We start from the raw sequence: 26749 nt of genomic DNA on the forward strand, positions 1-26749 counted from the left end.
TATTTTAGAAGCTAATTTAGACATTTCTCATTATTTCAAGGAAAAGCAATTTCTAATTTATAGAAAAATTGGATCCATATTACATATAATCATAGCTTGCTAAAATGTCAGTTTGAATTTTTTGGCTATAAATGAATGACTTACCTAATACTCTCAATTCTGCATTTGCATAAATTATCTGATATTTGTTTTCTGCAGCACATTGGTAGATACCAGAATCTGACACATTCAGCATAGTTATGATGAGTGTCCCATTTTCTATTTGAATTCTTTCCTAATAAAAGAAAAGTCATATAAAGATGCTAGTGCATTAATGTAAGCATGCTGTTGACATTTGTGCATATCTATGAGCTGTTGTGTTATGAGACCTGGTTGCTTATGAAAATGAAATTAATATACTTCAATATCCCTGGAAGCTTTCTGGACTTTAAAAAACAATGGAAATGTTCTTAACATAATTTTAGTGGTTAGTTTATTTTATGTTACCTCATTTCTTTGAAAATTGGCATTTTTCTGCAGAGAAGGTATGAGATGGTTGGATGGGATCACTGACTCAATGGACATGAGTTTGAGTAAACGCTGGGAGTTGGTGATGGACAGGGAGGGCTGGTGTGCTGCAGTCCATGGACTCTGAATCAGATAAAACTGAGCGACTGAACTACCTTTCTGTTATGTGGTATATAGAATAATTTGGAATACTCTACCATTTCAGTTTTTTCAGAAAACATAGTCGACAATAATGTTAGACATGGATAGAGTGACTAACAAATTTCCATGGTTTTCCATCATAAAGTCTTAAAAAATTAAAATATGATGACTCAGTAATTTTCTAATTGAGTACATAAGTTGAAGGAGCTAAATTCTTTTCTGCAGTGTACTATGAAGTATGCTTAAACATACTTAAACATGCAAAATCTGTTACAGAGTCCCATTTTGGGTACAATTTTGAGTGTATAGAATAAAATAGTTTAATAGGGTAAATATAACTTTAAATATTTTATGTTACCTATCACCATCCTCTAAAGATAGTAAAAGTAGGCTGTAGGACACAGGAAATGTTGTTTACAAAAGGGATGAAGGAACTAAATTCCAATAAAGCTGAAACAAAGAATAGCATTCTATTCAGGTTCTAAACAACAGATGTTTTTTGTGCCTCTAACTGAGCCTGAAAGTGCAAAGTAGAGTGGTGAGCTAACACAATATTAGGATAATTTGATGGGAAAAATAAGCTTGTCTTATTTTCTATATATTGTAAAGCGTGCTTTAATTTGAAAAATGTGGATAACTGCCTCAGTTTTCCACTTTTCTAGATTTAGAGACAGCTATTAACTTTCTTAAAAACCAAGTTTCTGGGTTATGACTGAGAGCTTGGGTTCTGAAATCAGACAGATTATGCTTAGAATATCAATGCTAACCTTTACTAGCAGCTTTGTGACCTTGGACAGATAGACTGAAGCCCTCTGAAACAATTTTTTTTCACTATGCAAATAATAATCATATCTTTCTTGTAAAATTGTCATGAGGATGCCATTAGATAATGTGTGGAAAATATTTAACATAGGGCCTGGCTCATATGAGAGTTCAATGGATGTTGTTGATGATAATGATATCATCTGAATATGGATCAATCACTTACTAAGTGCGACTTTGTACAAGCTATGTTCTCTACACATAGATTTCTCATTTGAATAATGGGAATGATTTTAATAGCCCCTTTGAGTTTAAATATTAAGTAAATTAGGCTATGTAAAGGTTATACTACATTTTCTGGCACCTACTAAACATTCTAGAAGCATTAATTGTTGCTGTTAGTAATAAAATTTCCCTAGCAGAGTAGGTGGAAGTTTAATATCACCATAGCTACTTACCTCCGGATTGAGGCGTTCACCATTCTTTAACCAGGTGTACCAAGGGTCTGGCTTTCCACTGGCTTTGCATTCCCAAAATAAGCTGTCATAGATAGACAAGTATGTATCTTGGATTTTTTGTTCCCATTCTGGAGGGGCTGTTTCAAAAAGAGGCAAGAGCAACTATTTAACAAATCAGCTAGCCAAAACATTATGCTGCATTCCAAGGACTATAGAAATCAGAAGGACAAAGTTAGCTGGGTCTAGTAATACTGTACTCATGATTTGATGGAGGGGAAATGCAGGACCCTCAAAGTAGGACAATAGGAACTCTGTTGTAAATATCAGTGGACCTTTTGCGTAAGATTGATATTTGCCATCTATCACTTTGCTGCATCTGTATAACAATTTTAGAGCTGTGGGAACAAGGCTAAAGGATAATTCCATATTAGATATTAGTATATAGGTCAAGTTAGAAAACATATCAAATCTGAACCTTCTGTGGGCAAAAGGCCATTAAGTATATTTAGATTGAACTAACTAAAATAATTGTATCTCTATCCAATATAATTACAACTCAATAGTTTGAAGCTTAAATCAGATATCAGTCTCATCACATTTTAGTAGGTTTTAATCAAGTTGTTTTTCCCTATGTATAAGTCTTGCCCGGGAATGATAACTTTTAGAGTTGTATGTAGGTTAAGCATATAACTTTAATTCTAGGCATGAGTTTTCCAAACCTTATTTTCTAATCTGAGGAAGTTCAGCATAGTTCTGAAGCAAAAAGCAACTGATATAATTGATGTTGAAATGCTATTTAAGTATAAGGCAGTATTATCCTTACTAACATTCATAGAAACAGGTGTGTGTAAAATAAATTCTTTGAAATTATTATTTCTTCTATAATGATGATAGAAAACTGTCTGGATCTGCCATTTAATCCCTCTCCTTTGTTTAGGTCTGTTCTAGATATGTTGGAGTGGATGAGTGTCCTGTGTAATTGCAATTAATTCTCCCTCCAAACTTCTATAGAGGAATTTTTGTATAGGTGTTAGGTAACCTTATCAAGAAGTTGCTGTTCAGTTGCTAGGTTTTGTCTATCTCATGAGTCTCCATGGACTGCATCACTCCACACTTCCCTGTCCTTCACTAGCTCCCAGGGTTTACTCAAATTCATGTCCATTGAGTTGGTGATACTTTCTACTCATCTCATTCTCTGATGCCTTCTTCTCCTTTGCCTTCAGTCTTTCCCAGCTGACAATGAGACATAGTTAGAAAACAGAGAAGTCTGATTTTGTGCACAGGAAGTAGTCACATGTTTGTGTGTGTTTTAGTTCTGGCCAAGGGTAGGTTGTCAGGAAAAGGGAGAATCCCCAGGGAAGCAGAGTCAATGCAAGAATGAGTTACTGAGTTGACCACCAAGTGGCGCTAGTGGTAAAGAACCCGCCTACCAAGGCAGGAGACCTGAGATGTCGGCTCCATCCCTGGGTTCGGAAGATTCCCTGGAGGAGGGCATGGCAACCCACTCCCTGGGCTCTCCCATCCCTGGGATTCTCCAGGCAAGAACACTGGAGTGGGCTGCCATTTCCTTCTCCAATGCATGAAAGTGAAAAGTGAAAGTGAAGTCGCTCAGCCGTGTCCGACTCTTCGAGACCCCATAGACTGCAGCCTACCAGGCTCCTCCGTCCATGGGATTTTCCAGGCAAGAGTACTGGAGTGGGTGCCATTGCCTTCTCCGTGAGTAGATTCTAGAAGGGGCCAAAGAAAACTGGAGCAGGAAACAAGATGGCCTGTTGTGCCACCTGAGATAAGATTCTGTCAGGCTACATCTGCAAAATACGGCTTCAGAGGAGGTCACTGCAGCAGTGGTTGGAGTAAGTGGTACTGAGAGTCTTTGAAATGATGTACAAGTATATCTGACTTTCAAGGTTTTTCCACTGCAACATCTGCTTGCACTAAAAGAGAAGTTCCTTCAGGGAGCTAGTCAAGGAGGAGGAATCATGATGTCTCATTGTGGTGAAAAGTAAGCCAAGATGAACTCCTGTGGAAATCAGGGCAACCTCCAGTTACAGAACACGCTTGTCACAACCTTGAGGGATAATGGGTGGCAACACTTAGAAGAACTGAGTGTATTGATTAAATTGAATCATGTTTCATTTAATATTTTCATTTAATATAAAAATTTATAATTTGTAGATACTTGTTTAGAAATTTCCCTATTATACATTTGATCTGGGAGAAAAAATGCACGCACACATAAAATCCACATAGCTTACAGGAATTTCAGATATATATATGGTTTGTTGCTTAGTGCAATAGCTGTAACTTTAAGCTTTATTTATTGTTTTTAATGTGTGCATTCTTTGGATGCTTAGGATTCCAAAGAATAAACTTTTAAATCTTCAACTACATGTAGTTCCAACTAAGTAGGAACTACCAGAAAAAATAAAAAACACAAGCTTAATATTTCAAGTCTACCATATAGGCTTGGGTATTGTGATTTATTTCACACTCTCAGTGGTTGTGTAATTCACTTAACTCCTCTGAATATGCTCCATTATTTATAATGATAATAATACTTTATAAAGCTATTTTGGAGTATCTGTGCTCAGTCACTCAATCATGTCTGACACTGTGACACCACGGACTATAGCCTGCTAGGCTACTCCGTCCATGGAATTTTCCAGGCAAGAATACTGGAGTGGGTTCCCAGATGAGGACCCAATATAAATGGATAGAATTCTGAATTATAACTTAAGCATACCAACATAATGGACTGAGAGACTCTTAACTTGAAATTTTCAGGTATTTTTCTATATTCAGGTAATTGAATCGATTCTCTTCTTCTTTGGAAATATGTGTGCATGTGTGTCTGCTGTGTTGCTTCAATTATGTCTGATTCTTTGCAACCCTAATGGACTATAGCCCACCAGGCTTCTCTGTTGATGGGATTCTCCAGGCCAGAATATTGGAGTGGGTTGCCATGCCCTCCTCCAGGGGATCTTCCCTACTCAGAGATTGAACATGGGTCTCTTATATCTCCTACATTGGCAGGCAGATTCTTTTCTGCTAGCACCACCTAGGAAGCCCTTTGGGAGCATATTGACAGCCTAATGGGTGAACAAGAAGCATTATTTTGTCTTAGAAACCAATTACCCATTATTCTCTCACAAAGACCATTTGTACTTCTTAAATAGCTAATTTGGTTGTGATAATGGTCATGTGGGGCTTCCCTGGTAACTCAGTTGGAAAGAATATGCCTGCAATGCAGGAGACCCTGGTTCGATTCCTGAGTTGGGAAGATCTGCACCTCTCCAGTATTCTTGGGCTTCCCTCATGGCTCAGCTGGTTAAGAATCCACCTGCAATGTGGGAGACCTGGGTTTGATCCCTGCTTTGGCAAGATCCCCTGGAGAAGGGAATGGCTACCCACTCCAGTATTCTGGCCTGGAGAATTCCATGGATTGTATAGTCCATGGGGTCGCTAAGAGTTGGACACGACTGAATGACTTTCACTTTCACTTCCATAGGTCTTATGAATAGACTTAGATGACCAGGTTGAAGAGCTGTGGTAGGCTGGGCAGAATCTCGTCTCAGAAGATTGTTCAAGGTTCTAGTCTCAGATCTAGCAAACATTATTTGAGATCTTGTTCAATTCATCAAAGGTTATTTACCTATAATGTCACTGAAAATTATTTCTACATTTTATTGCTATAAAAATTATGTGAATTAACATTTGTAGAATCTTCTATGTAAGCTAGCAGTTGCTTTATCAATGTGGGAGAAAGTACTTTATTATTGATTTCCCATTTATAGAGACCTCAATTTTATGGTTAATTTTTTTCTTATCTATATATTTGTCTGTTTAGCAGAAAAATGACATACCTATTAGTCAAAGCCTGTGTGATATTGTGCTGCTCCTAAAAAAACTCCAAGTTACATCCTCATAATTTATTTACAAAAGAATGCCAGACTCCAGAGACTTTGGATTAAAAAATAGGAGCTATCATAAGAATATGTGTATAAACTCAATTGACAGCTTCTAAAGTGGCTCAGTGGTAAAGAATCTGCCAGCCAGTGGAGGAAATGCAAGAGAGAAGGGTTCAATCCCTGGATCAGGAAGACCCCATGAGGAGGAAATGGAAACCCACTCCGGTATTATTCCTGGAGAATGCCATGGACAGAGGAGCCAGGCAGGCTACTGTCCATGGGATTACAAAGAGTTGGACATGACTGGGCTACTGAGAACACATGTATAAACTCAATTAGCATACCTTCTAGGTAATTACAATATCTTAGAACTTTTAGTTATTGAAATATATAGTTTTCTTCCAATTACTTTATTATTGATTATAAATGTGTCACATAGAAACATGTCACCCAGAAAATAACTTTTGGCCACGTATAAATGCAGTTTTTAAAAGTCCTCTAGTACAGCAGTATTAAATATATCTAAGTTAAGAGTATTTTAAAAGCACCAAACATTTTGACAATCCTGAGGTATATTTTATGGTTTATTTGGTATCAGAAAAAAAGTGAACTTCATGCAAATGTGTATTTTGGCCTGAATGAAAGAAGACACTAGGACAAACATTAGGAAATATATGTTTTTATCATCTCTCTTAAGTCCAGGAGAGATTCTTATAGCTGAGACAAATGTATTTTTGAATGAAGTAATGAGTTCATTTTTCTCTTATCTACATATATGTAGACAATCCTGGGAAATATAAACAAGTACTGAAAACTACCATAAGTATTATGCTTCTCCTGTTACTTTCTCCTTCTTTTGTAATTTCTGCTTGGGATTATCATTAAGATTGCTACAGGCTGTTACTGAACATATCAAGGGAAATATATTGAATTCCATTTTACTTTGTGTTATAAACTTCTATGGCTTTTAACATGACACTGCTCATATTTCAAAGGAAATTATAATAAGCAATAACATGCATAGACTATGCTGAAATTAAAGCCATATTTTAAAAATGGTCATTCCCATCAGCTAATTATTGAATTAAGCATCCTTACCTGGAAATGTGTCTTCTCTATTTCTTCTATGACACTTGCCTACAACATGCTAAACACTTTCACTATTTACTATGAAGGATATCACCAAATATTTCATAGACTTTTTGAAATTCTGTTAGCTCACCATAGAAAATGAGTTGACCCTTTGCAAGGTTTCTTCCTCGAAGGTTACTTGCAATACACTCATAGAAGCCTTCATCTTCCTGTTGAAAGTTCGGGATTTCAAGGATAGCTTGGGATTTGCTGTATTTGACTTTCCCCGGCAATGGGCTTCCATCCAACCTCCTCCAACTAATATCAGGGACGGGACTAAACAGTTATACCTCATTAGAATAGAAAATGATTTAGTCTTTACAACAGCAGGATAAAATAAGAATTCCTTAAGCTTAACTCTCAAGGGAAAATATTAATCTACTACATTGTGACTAGTTTTCAGATTATGCAGTCATTCGCCATTCACCCATCCAGCAGTTTTAATAGTCTATTAAGTGCCTGCCATGAGCAAGTCACAGTGGTAAAATCAGGGAGTAAACTGATGACTAAACATGTTCTCTGTCCTCATGTTGCTCACAGACTAGGGAGGAAAACAGACAATAAACACAGTATAAAAATCAGATTTGAAAAGGAAAGAGGGTGCAGAGATAGTGACAGGATTGTGTCAATTTAAATATGAAGGTCAGGAAATTCTGTGAGGATGTGATATTTAAGAGAAGGCAATTTCTTTCTATATTTACAGATTCTAAGGCAAAAACTCAGATTCCTCTATAGCTAAATTGGTACTAATAGGTCCCTGAAGACATACATGACTGGTGAGCTAGATTATAAAAGGAAATCAGTACTCTATAACAAACCCAAATGAACTGGGAGTATAGGATATGCTATCCTCAAAAGAATGTATTATTTATCCACATTTATTTTTAATGACATAAAAAAAATCTTTGCATTGTACTTTGTCTCTTTTCAGAAAGAATGTGTAAACAATTCCTTTAGGAATTATAGGAATTTAGCTTAATATCTTATATGTAATATATTTCGTCTAATATGATTACCTTTTCAAGCAGCAAAAAAATACATTTTATAATATATGAATCTAAGTGTCAAACAATAGAGATGAATTTAGAAATTCATGGTGAAGAAGGCCTTACTTGTACAGATATAATAGAATGTAATGAAAATGTAGGCTATAAATAAAGTTCTAACCAGAAAATATTCCCTAATAAACTAATCATTTGAAAAATCAACCCCAATCAATTAGCACTAACATCTTTCTTTTCTTATTTTCAAGTAATTTTTCATTCCCTTATAGATTTTCAGGTACTTAAATAATTTCTGTTCTAAATGTTTTCAGCTTAATAATAGTAAATCATTTTGCAAAATCAAATTATAAACTTTGTAGAAGATTTAGGACTTTTTCCAAGTCCACAAAAATAATGTAGGAGAACCACCCAATCATATACACAGTGGTTGACAAATAAAGATCTATAGAATCTGAGCTGTAACAACTGCAGATAATTGGTGATGATTCAGTAGAGGCTTCAAATAAAGCAACAGAATTGTGAAAGCCTCAAGAATTTTTCATTGACCAACAATGAGGAAACTGATGTGTGAATCAAAGATGAACACTGTGTCAAAAGTCATAAATGTGCTCACACATATTTCACAGAAAGTGTACTCACCAATCAGTGTTTGATTTGTCTATTTTTCTCAGAATTAGCATACAGTGACAAATACAACTTGAATTTTAATTAAATACAAAAATCATAATTTTAATAAGTTTTGTTTTTGTCCTTTGAAAAAGCCTTGACACTATAACTTTACGTTGATATTTTAGTAAAACAGCATTTTCCTGCCAACAAGTAACCCCAGGTAGCTAGTTTTCTTATTCATTCATTTTATTAAATACAAAACTACAAGCTCTAAATAATTATTCTAAAACAAAGTTCTAAAACAAAGTTTATTCACTGATAAAGATCTTCACCAAGTCTGAGGCAGTGTTATCCAGTTTTTAAAAATACATACAAGTGTGTATGTGAACATGAAAATTTAGTATCTACAGGTGGTGAGGATATATATTTTCCTTCTTCTACTTATCTCAATTTTTCCATTGTTTTTCTACAGTAAGCATGTATTACCCTTGTAATAGAAAAATTCTAAGAAAATTTATTTACAAAGAGAAAAATATAAATAAAGGCTCTGGTATTTATCTGGATCCATGATTCTTTATCTTTTTATGATAGTGTATCTCTGAGGCTTATGGGAAATACATGTAAAACATTCAACTAGAAAAGGTTTTAACCTAAATTATTCAGAAAAGAAATCAGTAAAGGCTGAATATTTTCTCATTGCTATTTCATGTCCTTTATTTTAACTGTGAAGACAGGAGTCAATATTTAACCTAATTATTTATCTAAATCTCTGAACCAATAATTGAACAGTATACTTTAATTACAATACTAACTGTAAGGGACCTTTCAATACATCTCAGTATGATACTTCTATATAGCCATTAGACACACATAAAAATGATATTCTGTGAAAGTGAACATTAATGGCATGTAAGACCAAAAACTGAGCAGTATAATCCTTGTGAAAGATCATGACTGTGAAATATATTTTAAGAACAATGCTCTATAGGGTCAAAATTATACTAGAAGGCAAAAAATGTAAAAGAGACATGAGACTGAAGAGATATTTAAGCTTCTCACTTAAAGAACATCCTCTAGATAGATGCTTATTTTTCTTACCTCAGTCATGTTTAGAATGATACAACTTGTCTAATAAACCACTCCACTATGGAGAAAGTTGTAAGTTTCAGTGTACTGTTTTCTAGCCTAAGATCTTCCAATTTTCAAGTAGGATTTAAGAACTAGACTCCTGTATTCTCAGTCTGCATTGGACATGTGTTTGCTTTTGTGTGTGCATTTTTATTTTCTTTGGAAAACCCACTGCTTCCTATCTTTAGTCCATCTGATTTGAATTGGATGGACTGCACCTCTGGGGCCTTCCCAGGTGGCTCAGTAGTGATGAGTCTGCCTGTTAATGCAGGAGACATGGATTTTATTCCTGGATTGGGAAGATCCCCTGGAACAGGAAATGGCAACCCATCCCAGTATTCTTGGCTAGAAAATTCTATCAACAGAGGAGCCTGACAGGTTGTACAATCTGTGGGATTGCAAAGAGTCACACAGCTAAACATGCATGCATGCACATCTGGATGCAGGAGTGAGCACAAGACTCAGGTTTTACCATTAGAAATTGGTGTGTTGTGGCCACCATGGTGGGTCAACTATGGTAACTAAGACAACACAATCAGAAATAAGTAGATCAATTCTGGGACTGCCTTTGAAAGAGCTATTAAAGACAGGATCTTTTGTCACTAGGTTTTCTCAGATGTTAAGATATGTACTTGGCACTTCTAGGCAACAATTTCCAATGAAATGGAGACAGTGTGTTTGAAAACCAAAGCTAACACAAAGAAAGGTAACTTGGTATTCTTCACACACCTATATTAAATCATGTCAATGCCCCCCCAAAATAAATAAATAAATAAAAAACCTCAAATATATCTGTTAGTCAATAGTCATTTTTTGCCTTATGCCTGTTTGTGTAGTTTTCCTGCTACTTTCATTTTTAAAAAGACTTGAGAAATAGGCTGAATGCCTGGGTTAAAAAGCTGTTAAGATATTTTCTATCTGTGTGATTGAATTGTATGACATAATATTAGTAGATTTATTTAGGATATTATATTTTATGCTCTGGATATTTTAGAATTCTCAAAGCAACTGAACTATCAAAAATAGTCACTCAAACATTTATTTTTTTTAATTGCCTCTTCAAGTGCATTTTATGGCTACGTTTCTTGTTAAAATTTCTAATGGGAGAAAAATCAAATTTTATATGATTATTTCAGATACTGATTCAATGTTAAGGTTTTTTTCAGATTTGTTATATCACTACAAAATATGAATGTCAGGAGCCTCTTGATTACTACTGGTCATGTGAGCTATAGAGTCAGGGAGAATAACTGTAAAGCACAGATTACATAAAAATGCACATTCATTTTTATGAAAAGTTCCCATTTAGTCTGGGCAAGTCTTATTAAGACAGTAAATGATGTAAATGATGTAGATTTTAAAAGAATGAGCCACATGACAGTTGTGACTTATGTTTTAATGGTACACAATAAGGATTATAGCCAGGGAGACAGCATGTCTCTGAGAAACTGTTCCAGAGAAGTAGGGGGAAAAATCAGTATATATGTGATTTTGGTGGAGGGAGAGCATGTTCAGTAAAGCACATATTTTTTGCAAAAGATTTCTGCTAGTCATGAGGAGCAGTCATCATCATGATGAATTTTAGGGCTTTTCTAGATATCAGAAGATATAAGAACTGGGCTCATAAACCAGCTCCTGAAAATATGTAACTATCTGAAGACCTGTTGTGCCAGTTTTTCCCAGAGTACAGGTTACCTCATTTCTGCTCTCTACCCTGAACTCCTTTCAGGGGATGTTGAAAGTCAGTAGCTACAACAACACATTATTTAATCCTTGTAAAGGTAGATGGCAAGTGCCAAAGGCAAGTGCCAATTAGTAGTTGACAATTAATTGCTTTAGATTTCACAACCTCTCTCTTTTCTGAAGCCATCCCAAGTGGACAGTGTGTGGGAAGAACTAAAGTCAGCAACAGATGAAATTATATTAGTAGTGAGTTCAATTTCAAATGTAAGCTAAATTTTCCAAGATATACCATTCTATGTAAGCAATGAAATACTAATACTGGTACTAATTTTAATAACAAAGCTATTAGAATACTTTATATAGAGTACAGAGCAGAGTGCAATTCTTAAACTTACCAACTACGTTTTATTGTACATTTATAACATAAATTTTCTCATTTATAGAATAGGGCTTGCTGTGCTGTTTAGTCACTCAGTCATGTCTGACTCTTTGCGACCCCATGGACTGTAGCCCCCCAGACTCCTATGCCCATGGGGATTCTCTAGGCCAGAATACTGGAGTGAGTTGCCATGCCCTTCTCCAGGGGATCTTCCCAACCCAGAGATCAAACCCAGATCTCCCTCACTGCAGGCAAATTCTTTACCGTCTCAGCCATCAGGGAAGCCCAAGAATACAGAGTGGGTAGCCTATCCCTTCTCCAGTGGATCTTCCCGACCCAGGAATTTAACCAGGGTCTCCTGCTTTGCAGGTAGAATCTTTACCTGCTGAGCTACCCAGGAAGCCAAGAATAGGGCTTAATACTAGTATATACTTCACAGGATTATAGTGAAGATTAAATGGTATTAATATAATACATTTCACACATTCAGCACCATCTAAAACACATGAAAGAGTACTTTTTGTGTTAATGACTCTAAAAATAATTTAAAATTATTATATTATTGTTACCATTTCAAAATAAGAATCCTAGCTTACGTTTATTTGTTTCCTATTCTCCTTTAAGAACTCTGTATGACTAGGCATTTAACATAAATTGATTTATGAATCATGCATAAACTAAAATCAGATCTCCATACTGTACATGAAATGGGTGCACAAGCACGCATATATGTCTCTAGAAGTAAATGTCCTGCTTCTGCCTGTTTGATAGACTGACTGCTAAGGAGATAACGCCTCTGATCATAGCCATCGTGTTTAATTTCCTTATCATGAGAGCAGGGATCTCTCAAGTGAGCTATAGCATGCTTTGTTGTAAAATATTTTTTTTTTTTCAACTTGATGAATCATCTAGGATTATTGTGGTAGTGAGGAAAGTAATTAGACAACTTTCACCAAAGAGGAAAAAAAATGCTTTGTGAGAAAGCTAAGCATTTATTTATGAATAGTAATAACCATTAATTGAGTGCTTACTATGTACCAGGCTTGTGACAGATGGTGTCCATATGTCATCTCAGTTTAATATTCAGCAGGAAGCTGCTAACAATCCTAATTACCTTTTTGAAATGGTACTCACGTTTAGACAGGTAATTTCTGCTAAATTATTACCTGCCAATTCTCTTCCACTTAGTGTTCCAGTACAGGCTAATTTATTGTGATCCACCTTCCAATTCTGAGTTGCCACCCATTCAGTTATTAGCACTAGTAGACTCCTTTTCCTTCTGTGGCTTCAACATTCTTTTTAAGACCTATCTAGCTTATCTATGTTGATGATATCAGTGATGCAGTATTCCCTGACAGTTCATTTTAATTTAAAATAAGTGGTCTATTTAAAATCCCAAGTTAGTATATTAATATATGAAGAATTCAATGGAACAAGGAGATCTTTGAAGGGTCTTCAGAATGAGGATTCTTATTAAATCACGTGAAGCTCTGCCATTAAAGGGTTAAGTCAAAATGCATGGCGACACCATCATCCTGTAACTTCAGGTATCAGCCATTTCTGGCAAAATTTCCTTTTCAGCTCCAAATCCACCCCCCCTCACACTTCTTTTTTTTTTTTTTTTTTTTAATCTTTACAAATGCGGTGTCAAAATCCATCTTGAATACAAATCTCAGAAAAGAAAACCAGTTTGAAGCAACTCTCTCATTAACAATTTCCTCACAGCACAAGTGAGACATTCATGAACTGTGTATTTCAGAAAACTTTAAAGAAGCCTTTTCTTTTTTGTATCTATATTTTCCTGCAACATGAGTCTACACAGTTCTGAAAGACTGCTGCTGCTGCTGCTAAGTCGCTTCAGTCGTGTCCGACTCTGTGCGACCCCATAGACAGCAGCCCACCAGGCTCCCCCGTCCCTGGGATTCTCCAGGCAAGAACACTGGAGTGGGTTGCCATTTCCTTCTCCAATGCGTGAGAGTGAAAGTGAAGTCGCTCAGTCGTGTCTGACTCTTAGCGACCCCATGGACCACAGCCTACCAGGCTCCTCGTCCATGGAATTTTCCAGGCAAGAGTACAGGAGTGGGATGCCATTGCGTTTTAAAAGACTACTAGGTCATAAAAGCAAATTTTCTTTCTCCTTCCTTCCTTTCTATCTCTCTCTCCTTTCTTTCTCATTCTCTCTCCTTCTCTCTCTCCTCCTTTCTCTCTGTCTCTCTTTCTTCCTTACTTCCTTCCTTTCCCTCTCTCTTTTTCTTTCTTGCCTCTCCCTTTTATTTATCTTTCTTCCCTCTTCCTCTGGTTTTGTGCTTCTTAAATAAGCATTGCCATGAGGACTTTTACTTCTAACTTTCTTGTCATTGTGCTTTTACTGAGTGAGCATCCTATTAATTTTATCTGGAGACAGAGAATATATTTGTTAACCACCTAGTCTAATTCAACCTCAATTGGAAGTTAAGTTAAAGCTCTCCACACACTTGTAGAAACTCTGCTTCACTTCTATACTTTTAGCCCATAAATAGAATTTTGATTACTAGTGCTATTTGAGAAAGCTTATATTTTTCCCTTGGATTTCTTAAACCTCATTATCCACAGCTTAAATCCAGGCTATACCAAGTTTTTAAGTAGAAACTGGTACAGAGAACCAGTTTCCTAAGATGCTTATATTTGGGATTATTCTTAACTTGAACCTCATTTCAGAAAATCCTGTCTGTGGCCATTTTTAATCGAAGAGTGGGAAGCAGAATAACAAAACCAGCACAGAGTGCCTCTGTTCAATTTTCAGACTGTTCAACTAGCTGCTTTCATTTCCTCAACTTGAAATATTCATACAAAGAGCTTGGGATATAAGATTGTCCCAAAGGGATACAATATGGTTAAATTCATGAGTTCTGTAGAAAAGCAATCTCACTGTTACGGAAAAAGGAATTTTTTTTTCTTTTTTTTCTCTGTGTGATCTAAATGTAGTCATGATCCTGTTCTCCTGGTCAGTGTCTATGCCAGGTTTCCCTTGGGGGAGAAAACATTATGGTGTGCATGCATTTTTCTGGTATTTGACACTACACTTGTTGCAGCCAGTTGAAAAGCCCACAAATAGTCTGGTCTTAAAAGCAGTGGTAGCAAAACAGTACTTGCATGTAGGACACAGGCAAGTTTTGTGTAATTGAGTGCAAATTACCTCACATCTCTGAGCCTCAGCTTTCTCCTTATAACTAGAGGTAACAATGGGTACATGAAAGACTGCTTGAAAGGATAAAATGGGGATATATATTATGAGAATACATTCTGAAATATAAAGTTTGAACCAACAATAAAGTTTGCTAAATTGTCTCAGTACCGTGATCGTCCACACAGGGACAGTGAGGTTCTATTGTCCCAAGTCCCTAAGACATCTATGGCCACTTTCTACTCCACAGTGTAAGCCCTAATTGGTACATGAAACGTAAAACAGGAGCCCATAATTTCAAGGTATAGTAGTGCTGAAAATAACACTGTACATAGCAGAAAAAAAAAACAAACAAACTATCCCTTGGTCGATAGCATCTCCATAATGTTTTATGAATACATAATATTAATCCTAAATAAATACTTCACCAAGTATATGAGTGCTATGTTGCCCTACAGGAGAGGAAATTATACTTTGGTCAAGGTAGGTTCTGGAGGCTCATGTTCCTTCAGAATTATGTTGAGAGTTAGAATTCCTTAGAAATTATAGGGCTTGACTTTAGCTCAGCTCATAATCATAAATGTTCATGTAAAGAAATTAAGGAGACATTATATATGGTTTGTTATATTTAATCATTATATTATTAATATATCTAACATTTATTGATCATATTCTATGCCAGGCACTGTGCTAAGTGCTTCATTGAAACTATATGATGATATCTTAAGACACAAGATTGTTGCTATTAACATTTTGTAGATAAGGAGATTGGGAATAGAATAGGTTGGTAACAGGCCCAATATCACACAGTGAATTACAGAAAAATGACTTGAACTGTAAAGTCTCTTTCCATAGTGACTGAGCTCTAAAGTACCATGCTTTGCTGCTCCTCATGAACTAAACAGCTACAGCGTGAGAATCATCTTTTTGGTCAGTATAATGTGTGCTTAGAAATATATTCCTTACCTAATTAACTAATGTGTTTTATAATCAGGGGGTAGAGCTTCTTTTGTTCAGGGGCCAGAAGATGAAATCAGAGTTGTTTTTTTTCAACATATTGAGATGCCTCCAAATTCCAATAAAATTTCTAGAGATGGGTTCCAAGGTTAACAGGAAAAATGCAAGTAACTTCTTTTACTTCAGTTCAGTTCCAACTTGGATTTGAAATATTTCTTTCCTGCAATCGCCAGTTACTTAAAAAGTAAGATTTGTAAGTCTCCTGAGAAAGGTGATGGTAGACTGAGATGGAAAGAATAAAGAGTTACTTGCAGAAGTATATATATATATATATATATATATATATATATATATTCTTCTTGGATGAATTTTAGGGCCTTTAGATTAATTTGATTTTTGAAACAGCAATGTAAAAATCCAATTTTGGCTTTGAAATAGGAAAAAAATAGGTGAAAGGAATGTTTGACTTTTTGGATTCAGTATGTAAGATCAAAAGAGACCCAACTTGTAATTTGATCGATTTGAAAATGGACCCTCTGCAGTTGTTCTTGAAGAGAATTTGCCAACACACATCAGAAACTTTAGCTTTTACATTCCTGTTATTCAATAATTTAATTTTCTAAAATTATACTGAAGAGATTTCCATGCAGATGGACAAAACATAGCCCCAAGAATATTCATGTCATCATTATTTATGACAACAAAAAATGTAAACAAAATAGAAGGAAATTAAATGTCCACCAGTAAGAGACTGACTGAAAATACACCTTTGAATGTCCCATTGTCTTTCCATATGCAGGTACAGAAAACTGTTTAATGGTATATATATTCATGATATATACTTTTAAAGATTTTTAAAAGTGTTTTACAAAGAATATGCTGAAACAATTTGAGCATCAAAACAAAGCAGTATTGGATTATAATCCAAAAGTGAAATAAATATTCACTGTGTGATACTGATATAAATAAAAGATTGAATAAATTGATGAACGAGGATAGAGAAGTGAAAAATCTCCCATGACGAAGAATTCTAAATAAATTACATAGGTTCCTTAGAAGTGGATCAAGACCCCTTACTCATTAGATATGAACCACATACTTTGACCCTTCCAAAGACTCAATATAGGAAAAGAGAAAAATGAGTAGGTTTACAATGGAGAACCCTGACAAAAACTGCTTCTGCCAAGTGATGGAGGCCAGCATTAGCAGCCATAGATCATATTGATAGAGTAATAACCTTGGTATGATGTGGTGAAAATGGCACTTGACTTTTGCAGCCTTTTTGCTCAAAACCCATAACCTCAGGTTAAAGTTAAGAAAATAGCAGACAAATTCCAATAGAGGGTCATCCCACAGTAAAACTGATCACTACTCCTCAAAACTCTCAGGGTGATCAAAAACAAGAAATGTCTGAGACACCGTTAATTACAGCCAAAAAGAGCCTAGGGAGACAAGAAAACTCAATACAGTACCTGGGATAGAATGTTAGAATTAAAAAAGATATCAAGTAAAAACTAAGGAAATTTGAGTGAATTATGGCTTTAGTTAATACAGGCATATTCATGTTTGTTCATTATTTATAACATAAGTACCATCTTAATTTAAAATATTAATAATAGGGAAACTGTGTGGTATTATATGGGATTTTACTATACTGTCAGCTGACTTTTCTGTCCTAAAACTGTTATTTTAAAATTTTGGGGGGGAAAGGGTTTTAATTAAGTGGGAGAAAAAGAGGCAAGAATCTTCTATTTCTCAGAGACACAAAAAAATTCCTTCAATAACAGTCTCTTACTAGTTCTACCAAAGAAATTGAGAGTGACTCTTTCCAGTGTCAGTTTTAAAAGGAGTAAAGAAAATCAGGCAAGTTCCCAGAGTGAGTATTCCTGAATCTTACTTCATTGAAAGTTTGCAAGGAAAGAACAGATTCCAGGAAAAAAAAAAAAATGTGTGACCCATGTTGTTACATCAATCCTATTTTCAGTAGCCTGTGAACTCCCTGGGGTCCTTCTATTATCTTTATATCCCCAGGGCCTAGCCAGCATCTGCTGTCAGAATTCCTCCTGACTAAGTGAAAGCATAAAGGAATTAACTATTGAATAAGATATTCAATGCATATTTACTAAGTTAATAGATACCGGAGCTTAATTTGCCAAGTGAATGAATGAGGGGATGTCAATAATCCTCAAGAATAAATACGTTATTTTAAAATGGTAAGTCCATTGTTCTGAGCAAGTCCTTGAAGATTGTGTTAGCAAAGAAATATAATATAGAAATCCCTTCTCTCCTTCCTGTGTATTCCTTTTTACTTTCTCAGTCAAAGCAGCACTGACAATTACAGTACTACAGTTTATTAATTGTTGTTGTGTATTGATTGCCTATTATAAGCTAGGGATTATGATAAGGGAGTGGTGAAGTTTAAAATTCTTTCCAGTCCTTACATCAATTCTGTTCTCTTTATAGTCCACCTGCCTATCTATCTATTCATCCATCTAGTTTTTTGCTTTGTTTTACTGATAGGAAGACTGATCATAGTGGCCCAACTATTGACGGGGGAAAGAAAAGGAAGATAGCACTAGGTCGTGTTGACTCTTGCGATCCCATGAACTATAGCCTACCAGGTTTCTCTCTCCATGGGATTCTCCAGACAAGAACACTGGAGTGGGTTGCCATTTCCTTCTTCAGGGGAGCTTGACAGGGGGACTGAGTATTTAAACCCTGATCTCTTCAAAACCTATACACTTTCTAGAACACAGTGTTTCCTTGAAATGTTAGTGAATCCACTGATAAGACGTTCAGCCCTATGGTGAGTGTGTTGAGGATCACTGTCTTTCAGTTTTTCAAAGATTGACTTGAATGCTTGTCAGTTCTCATATTTGAATGAAATTTACCATATCATCTAATGCAAACCAATAGAAAATCATGATAAAATGCAAAGCAGTTAGAAAGAATCTAAAGAGTAGCTTCAGTATACTACATTGTGGGACAAACAGGACAAGCTATTCATAGGAAAATAATTTACTCTCTATCCATTTAACTTAATGAGGAAATTTTTTTTAAAAAAATGAACTATTAGCCATTCAAATGGGAAATTTTTAAGATGTCTGTCTGAATTTTTTTAAAGCAAGTGTTAAAATCCTGAAAACCCTGAATGCACCTAGTTTACTATTAACATATTATTGGCCAGAGATGTACTAGTACCACAGGCATTAGTTTCTGCAAAAAACTAATAATGTGTTAAAATGCTACTGTCGTTCTGAGCTTCCTGAGCAATCTTTCTGTGGTATTCTCTTCAATGATGTCCATATGTGTAAATGAAAGCAAAGTCAAATAGCTGCTCTTTCATCTGAAAGTTCTGGAATAGATAACAACATCTTGGTGAGACTTCATATTTACTGCTTAGCATTAATAGCTAAGCTGGGGTATCTTTTCCTTCATAAATTAGAAAAAAAATGAATAAGATATACCTGTATACATAAATATCATTGTTTATACATAAATATAGTCCTCTGTGTGAAGGCTTCATGACACATAGGAATGTTGAGTAAAGTGACTAATTTTATTTGCATTCCAGAGCATTGACAGCAGAGTTATTAAGTTAAGGAAAAAAAAGAAAAGTAAATATGTTTGGTTGTTTATGAGAGTGGTAGAGGAGTTATGATTATATCAGTTTAACTTCTTTATTAAGAATAAAGGCATATATTTTCTTGAAAGGAGGCACAGAGATCTATCAGTCAATCACAGTATATTTGAATAGCACCTATTCAAGGAGTTTCTCAGGGTATTTCACAATACAATTAATTTGCAACTTAGATAATTAAGAGTCTGCCATGTTAAACAAATGAGACAAAGCTGAGAATTGAAAGCTGTGATCATGTCAGCTCTGAAACTCCAACATAGAAAGTGAGATGCATGTCCCCAAAGTCATAGTAATTAAAGTTCAATCAGGTATCTGAAGTTTTGTCTTAATTATTCTATACTCACATTAGCCCATTGTGGTTTAAGACGGTTAGGGTCTTTGAGTAAACACTCTAGCCAGCCGTCCATAGATCTCATTCTCCACACTCTCTGCGTGCATGACTACAGCAGCCCCCTAGGTTGGTTGGTATATTTTCTATACTCTTCCTAATCATCTATCCTATATTTTTATAAATAGTAGCTATTACCATTGCCATATATAAACCAGTGGGGTGTATCCTCCGCAGTGGCCCTGATTGATTTTTAGAGAATTTTTCCTTCTCATTCAAAAATAATGAATTTTGAAAAGGTTATCTTTTGAATTATCAAAAACTTTAATATATAAAATTAAACTTGCTATTTGCTGGAATACTATAATTGCAGACTACTATCCATAATTTTACCATCCATAATTACTATCCATAATGAAATACCCATAATTTCATTCTCAGATAACATCTTTTTTACCGTTTTGCTGAAAATTTTCAAGCCTTTTAAAGGAAAACATTTACAGAATTGAGGGCTAGCTGCATCTGCACATGGGGAATTAATTTGTATATTAAAAGATAATTTGATGTAAATATCAAATGGCTATAAGCATGAGTTTTGGAGTCAGAATCAATTATTTTAATTTGAATTGCAAATTTACAACTTATGTATAGCAATTATTTCATTTCTCTAAACTTCACCTTTTTACCTTCAAAATTAGCCTTAAAAAAATAATCTGGAATTTAGCACTGTTGGATTAACTGGACCTACATTTACTCTCCTGCCAGAAACAATTAGAAAACTGAACAAATATAATGGGAAACAAATCTGATTTCAGGGAAGTAACAATAGGCAGCATAAAACTGTGATCCCTAAAGGATGTACTAAGTAAGCTATTGATATCCCAGATTTTTTACCTTCAGGCACTTTCCAGAACACTGAATGAAGAAGCAAACATAAATAGGACAAGACTGCATCACTGAGTTAGGAGATGCAAGGTGACTGAAGTGGCTGGGATTGCACAGCAGAGTATCAGAGACAATGGGACTAGAAAAAGAAAGTGCTCCAGAAATCTACATAAGAATCATAAATGAGGCTGAGCAAAGAACAATTTTCAGAGCACAAACAGGGCTGAAAGATGTTAGAATTCCAACATGCTAAAGAAGAGAGATAGAAAACATTTAGAGCATTTGATAGGAAGAAACATCTTAGAAATAAACTAGCCTTAGACTAACATCTACTCCATACCCAAGGAAGTTTAAAAATAAGCTACAGAAAGGTCAAGCAGAATCACTGCAACTTAATTCCTATCAATAAAATCCAATACTTGAAAGATATACACAACAATTCAGCTTTTAACAGCAGAATATTTATTGTATCTCTAATTAAATTAAATTATTAGATACCTGAAAAGCATAAAAAAATAGGAATCATGATTAGAAGCAAAAACAGTCAACAGAAACAGATCCATAAATTATTGAGATGCTAAACTTAGCTTATAAAGACATTCATATCATCAATAGGTCTTCTGAATAAATAGCTAGGGGTTATATGTAAAGAAACTGCAGACCTCAGTCTCTAAGTAAGAGAGTCTCTAGGGAAATCTGAAGATAACAGGGAAAACAGAAAGAAAAACAATAGAGGGAGTTTTAGCCTCTGAAACCACAGCTATGGCAAACAGTAAACACAGCCTAAATCCTTGCCAGATAAACATGAAAGTTTACACTAAAATCTAGTGTAAAATCACTTACTTTTACCTGTTACATCGTACTAGGTTTTAACAACAACAAAAATATATAAAAGGACAATTAAAATGTACATTTTACAGAGAAAAGCAAACAGTGGGACCAAACTCAAATACGGCAAATATTTTTAAACTATCACATTGGGAATTTGAAACTACTAAAATTAATATGTTAAGGACTCTAATGGAAAAAGCAGACAGCATGAAAGAACAGAGGATTAATGTAGCAGAAAAAAAAAAAAAATTCTAAGAAAGGATCAAAAGGAGGTGATAGATATAAAAACACTGTAATGTAAATGAGAATGTCTTTGATAGGTTTACCAGGGGACTGAGCATGACGAAGGAAAGAGTAAGTGAATGAGAAGAAATGTCAATGGAAACACCCCAAATTAATGTGAAGAGAAAGAAAGAAAAAAGAAAGAAAGAAAGAAGGGAATATCCATTAACTGGGGCAACTACAAATGGTGAAACAGATGTCTAATGGGAACACCAGAAGGAGAGCCAAGAGAGAAATGAACAGAATAAATATTTGAAGTAAGAATGACTGGAAATTTTCCAATATTAGTGACAGTTACCAAACCACAGGCCCAGGAAGCTCAGAGGCCATTAAGCAAGATAAATTCCAAAATAATCTACCCATTCAAGAGAAGGAATATTCCCAGGATAAAGGGAATTATTTCCTAGCACTTAGGAAATTATTTCCACAAATATTTCATGAAAACCAGTCTGTATTTCAGAAACTGTCTAAAGTCCTTTAAAAAGATGGTGAATAAAATGTTGCGGCAATGACTTGTGTAATTTTGTGTGTGTGTGTTCCTCTTTCCTATTCATCTACTAATTTCCTTACTCTCTCCTCTACTTCCCCTCTTTTCTCATTAGCTAAAATACATAAACCTTAGTTTAATGAATGCATAATTTATAGCATAAATAGTGGTCTGTAATTAGTTAGCAAAAGTGTTTAGAAACATTGTTGATAAGAGAAAGAACTCTTGATATTATTCCTCACTGAACCAATTAGCTTTTTCAGTTTGGGGTATATCCAACTTACTACAGAGAAGTGTAGTACCTCAGAAAGTGAGTGAGGAGATTTAAAAGGATTTGTACAATGCAGTCCCAATATTGTCTGGAACATATTTGTTTGAAACAAAAAATATAACAAAATCAAGTATTGCACACAATATTTTTATAAAGAGTTGTCAAAGAACATGATTTATAATTATCATTCAATAGTTTGTAAAACACTTGGCAATAGACCTGCAAATAGATATTTATCATTTAAAAAGGGGGTTGATTTTGTTCTTTTCAGATTGTTAATTATGTTTATCAATTAATTAACTTTCTAGGGAGTGCATTGTTTGTGTGTATGTTAATGTTGCAAATTCAGAAAAGTCAGTAGAGTATTTGGCAAATGTCCACTGCAGAGGGCACAGGCAGTAAAAAATCTTTTTTGTTAGTAGCTAACATTTGCATAATATTTTCCAAATATATAAAGAATTTTCATCTACATTCTGTTCATCTGAAGAAATGAGAACTATATCTATACTTCAGTTACACAGAATTTATGTTTCTTATGCAGAACATTTTAACACTATCATTATGTCCTTGTGAATGCTTCAGACTTTCCATTTTAACACTGAAGCATTTCAATTCCATATTAATAATAGCTTTAATAAATATAATCTCAACAATGATTAACTTTGTCAGATAAAATGTTATGGGACATACTCCACTAAATCAATTATTTCCCTGACAATTTTCTAAGAGGTACAGTGAAGCAGTTCATATCATTTTCCCATTCTTCCTTAATTTTATTTCAGGTGCATCAGCTCTTTTATATATAAACTTAACAATGAACATACACTTTATCATTGAGGAATTTTTATTTTGTACATAAACATCATATTTCCCATATTTTTACTTGTATTATACACTGTAATCTTCAAAACAATACAGGAGGTAGATATCATTTTAATCTTTTTTGCATGAGGATATGGAAATTCATAACAGTTAAGAAGGATGTTTGCTGATGGTCAGACAACTCTTGAGAAAACTGAGAATTCAATCTGCCTCCTCTAATTTGGAGAGCAGTTATCTTAACCATTTACTCAAAAGTTTCTAGGTTCAGAACTTAAAATCAGGTGAGACTAAATTTAAAGTGCCCTTTCTTTCTTAACAGAAGCATGAAATTTAACCAGTTACTTATATATTTTGAGCCTCATCATCTTCCTCAAATATAATAAAAATATGAGGTACCCTGCACAACTAAGAGGATTAGGCATATCATATAAATTCTTAGCTATAAATGATTAGCACATGAAATTTATTTACATGAGATTTTTGAGAACTAGCATCAATCCTTTTCACTTATTTATTATGTGAATATTTTTTAAATTACAGGAATCTTTATTTCCTGATGCCAAACATGATAGAGTAAACTATTAATATTCTTTTCAGATACTATTTTTCATTGGTTTGCTTTATAAATAAATCAACAAATTTTCAAAATATTTTGCTGATATTTTATGGTGTTTTATATACTTTAATTTCTGAGAAAGCTTGAAAATGGTGAAAGTTCATCATATCTTTCAAGGCAAGTAAACAAAAACTGACAAAACTCCCATTTGTCAATCTCTTAAAATAATTTAAACAATCTATAATTATTTATTGAACAAACACTATGGGGCCAAATATGTAAAATTCAACAGTCCATGAGCTGAGAATTTCCAGGTGTTCAAGCTAGATTTAGAAAAGGCAGAGGAACAAGAGATCAAATTGCCAACATCCATCAGATCATTGAAAAAGCAAGAGAATTCCAGAAAAACATCTACTTCTGCTTTATTGACTACACTAAGCTTTTTTGACTGTGTGGATCACAACAAACTGTGGATAATTCTTAAAGAGATTGGAATACCAGACCACCTTCCTTGCTCCTGAGAAATCTGTATGGAGGTCAAAAAAAAAAAAAACAGAACTGGACATGGAACAATGGACTGGTTTCAAATTTGGAAAGGAGTACGTTAAGACTGTATATTGTCACCCTGCTTATTTAATTTATATGCAGAGAACATGATGCAAAATACTGGGTTGAATGAAGCTCAAGCTGAAATCAAGATTGCCAGGAGAAATATCAATAACCTCAGATATGCAGATGACACCATCCTTATGGCAAAAAGTGAAGAACTAAAGAGCCTCTTGATGAAAGTGAAAGAGGGGAGTGAAAAATCTGGCTTAAAATTCAACACTCAAAAATGAAGATCATGGCATCTGGTCCCATCATTTCATGGCAAATAGAAGGGGACATGATGGAAACAGAGGAAAATTTATTTTGGGGAGCTCCAAAATCACTGCAGATGGTGACTGCAGCCTTGAAATTAAAAGATGCTTGCTCCTTGGAAGAAAAGCTATGACCAACCTAGACAGCCCATTAAGAAGCAGAGACGTTACTTTGCCAACAAAGGTCCATCTAGTCAAAGCTATGGTTTTTCCAGTAGTCATGGATGTGAGTTCAACCATGAAGAAAGGTGAACACTGAAGAACTGATGATTTTGCGCTCTGTGTTTTTGGAGAAGACTCTTGAGAATCTGTTGAACTGCAAGGAGCTCATACCAGTTATCCTAAAGGATATCGTGAATATTCATTGGAAGGACTGATGCTGAAGCTAAACCTCCAATACTTTGGCCACCTGATGCAAAGAACTGACTCATGGGAAAAGACCCTGATGCTGGGAAAGATTGAAGGCAGGAGAAGGGGACAACAGGGTGAGATGGTTGGATGGCATCACCGACTCAATAGACATGAATTTGAGCAAGCTCCCGAAGTTGGTGATGGGACAGGGAAACCTGATATGCTTGTCAGTGGTTTTGCAGAGTCAGGCACAACTGAGCAACTGAACTGACAATCAATTCTGATTCTTTGTGACCCTGTGGACTGTAGCCTGCTAGGCTCCTCTCCCCACAGGATTCTCTGGGCGAGAATAGTGGAGTGGGTTGCAATTTCCTCTTCCAGTGAATCTTCCCAATCCAGGGATTGAACCCATATCTCCTGCTGCTCTTGCATTGCAGGCAGATTCTTTACCACTTAGGCACTAGGAAATAGAGCCAAATAATGCTGATTGCAAAATATTTAGTACTAGCATTATTTGGATTGGGCTTCCTGTGTGGCTCAGTGGTAAAGAATCCCACCTGCAATGCAGGAAATATAGAAGATATTGGTTCCATCCCTGTGTCTGGAAGATCCCCTGGAGGAGGAAATGGCAACTCATTACAGTATTTTTGCCTGGCAAATTCCATGGACAGAGAAGCCTGGCAATCTACACTCCTTAGTGCTGGAAAGAGTCGAACACCACTGAGCATGCATACACAAACGAACAAACATTATTTGGATTGCTTGGCATATTTGCTTAATAATAGGATGAAGACTTTTAAGGATGTTTCCCGTACTTCTGAATGTGAATCATTATTTCTGAATATGAGGTCCACATTAGGAATCGATTCTGGATTTATAGGTAAGTACTTAAAAGTGGTGCTGAGAGTGATGTCTCTTACCATTCAAAGTATGTTCTGTAGGTAAGAAGAATCACTATTGCTTAGGAGTTTGTTGGAAATGAAGAAATCAGATAATACACCAAATATATTGAATCTCAATTTAGCTATCCCCCAGATAATTCATATGTACATTAATATTTTGAAGTGGAATTTTATCACTTTGTTACTTGGTTACTGGTGTTTATGGGTGTCAAAATGAAATTTTAAAATTGCCAAACTGCAGTGTTCTGAAAATTCCATGAAAAAAAAGCAGATAAGTGACTGGATTCAAAGCTTTCCAAACGCATTGCTTATAAACACTTATCTGAGTAGTAAAACAAAATGCTTCCGCCACCAGGACATGTTTGGCTCAATTCAAATTATCCACCATGAACAATGGCCTTTAATTTGCCTTATTTTGGAAACTAGCTGTGCAGGTTTTTAAGATTGTTGATTAATTAAGAGTTGTTGATTAATTAAGCAAGGAGACACTCCAGGTAATATATTTCTGGAAGTACAAGAAAATAGAGTGAAGGGTACGTCAAAAATTTAGTGACCTGCTTGCCATCTTATGCAAGCTCACTTACCGCTTTGCAATGTGCTGCCTAAGTGACTTACACTGTGATCAAGCTAGAGTAAATATTGGCCCAGTTGGCAGAATCATCTCTCCAGTCATTTTTAGAGTATTAATATTAGACATGTTTATT

The 26749-nt window shown here is 35.1% G+C and overlaps 1 protein-coding gene across 1 annotated transcript in view; it reads right to left on the reverse strand.

Moving 5' to 3' along the window:
- Positions 1 to 26749, reverse strand: part of CNTN6 (contactin 6) — a 161955-nt gene that overhangs the window by 78915 nt on the left and 56291 nt on the right. The window contains 3 exon segments of the mRNA XM_065935281.1: positions 145 to 274; positions 1869 to 2005; positions 6999 to 7183. Coding sequence (XP_065791353.1) covers positions 145 to 274; positions 1869 to 2005; positions 6999 to 7183 — 452 coding nt within the window.

The sequence above is a fragment of the Muntiacus reevesi genome, chromosome 4 (genome assembly GCF_963930625.1).
Source record: "Muntiacus reevesi chromosome 4, mMunRee1.1, whole genome shotgun sequence".
Taxonomy (NCBI): domain Eukaryota; kingdom Metazoa; phylum Chordata; class Mammalia; order Artiodactyla; family Cervidae; genus Muntiacus; species Muntiacus reevesi.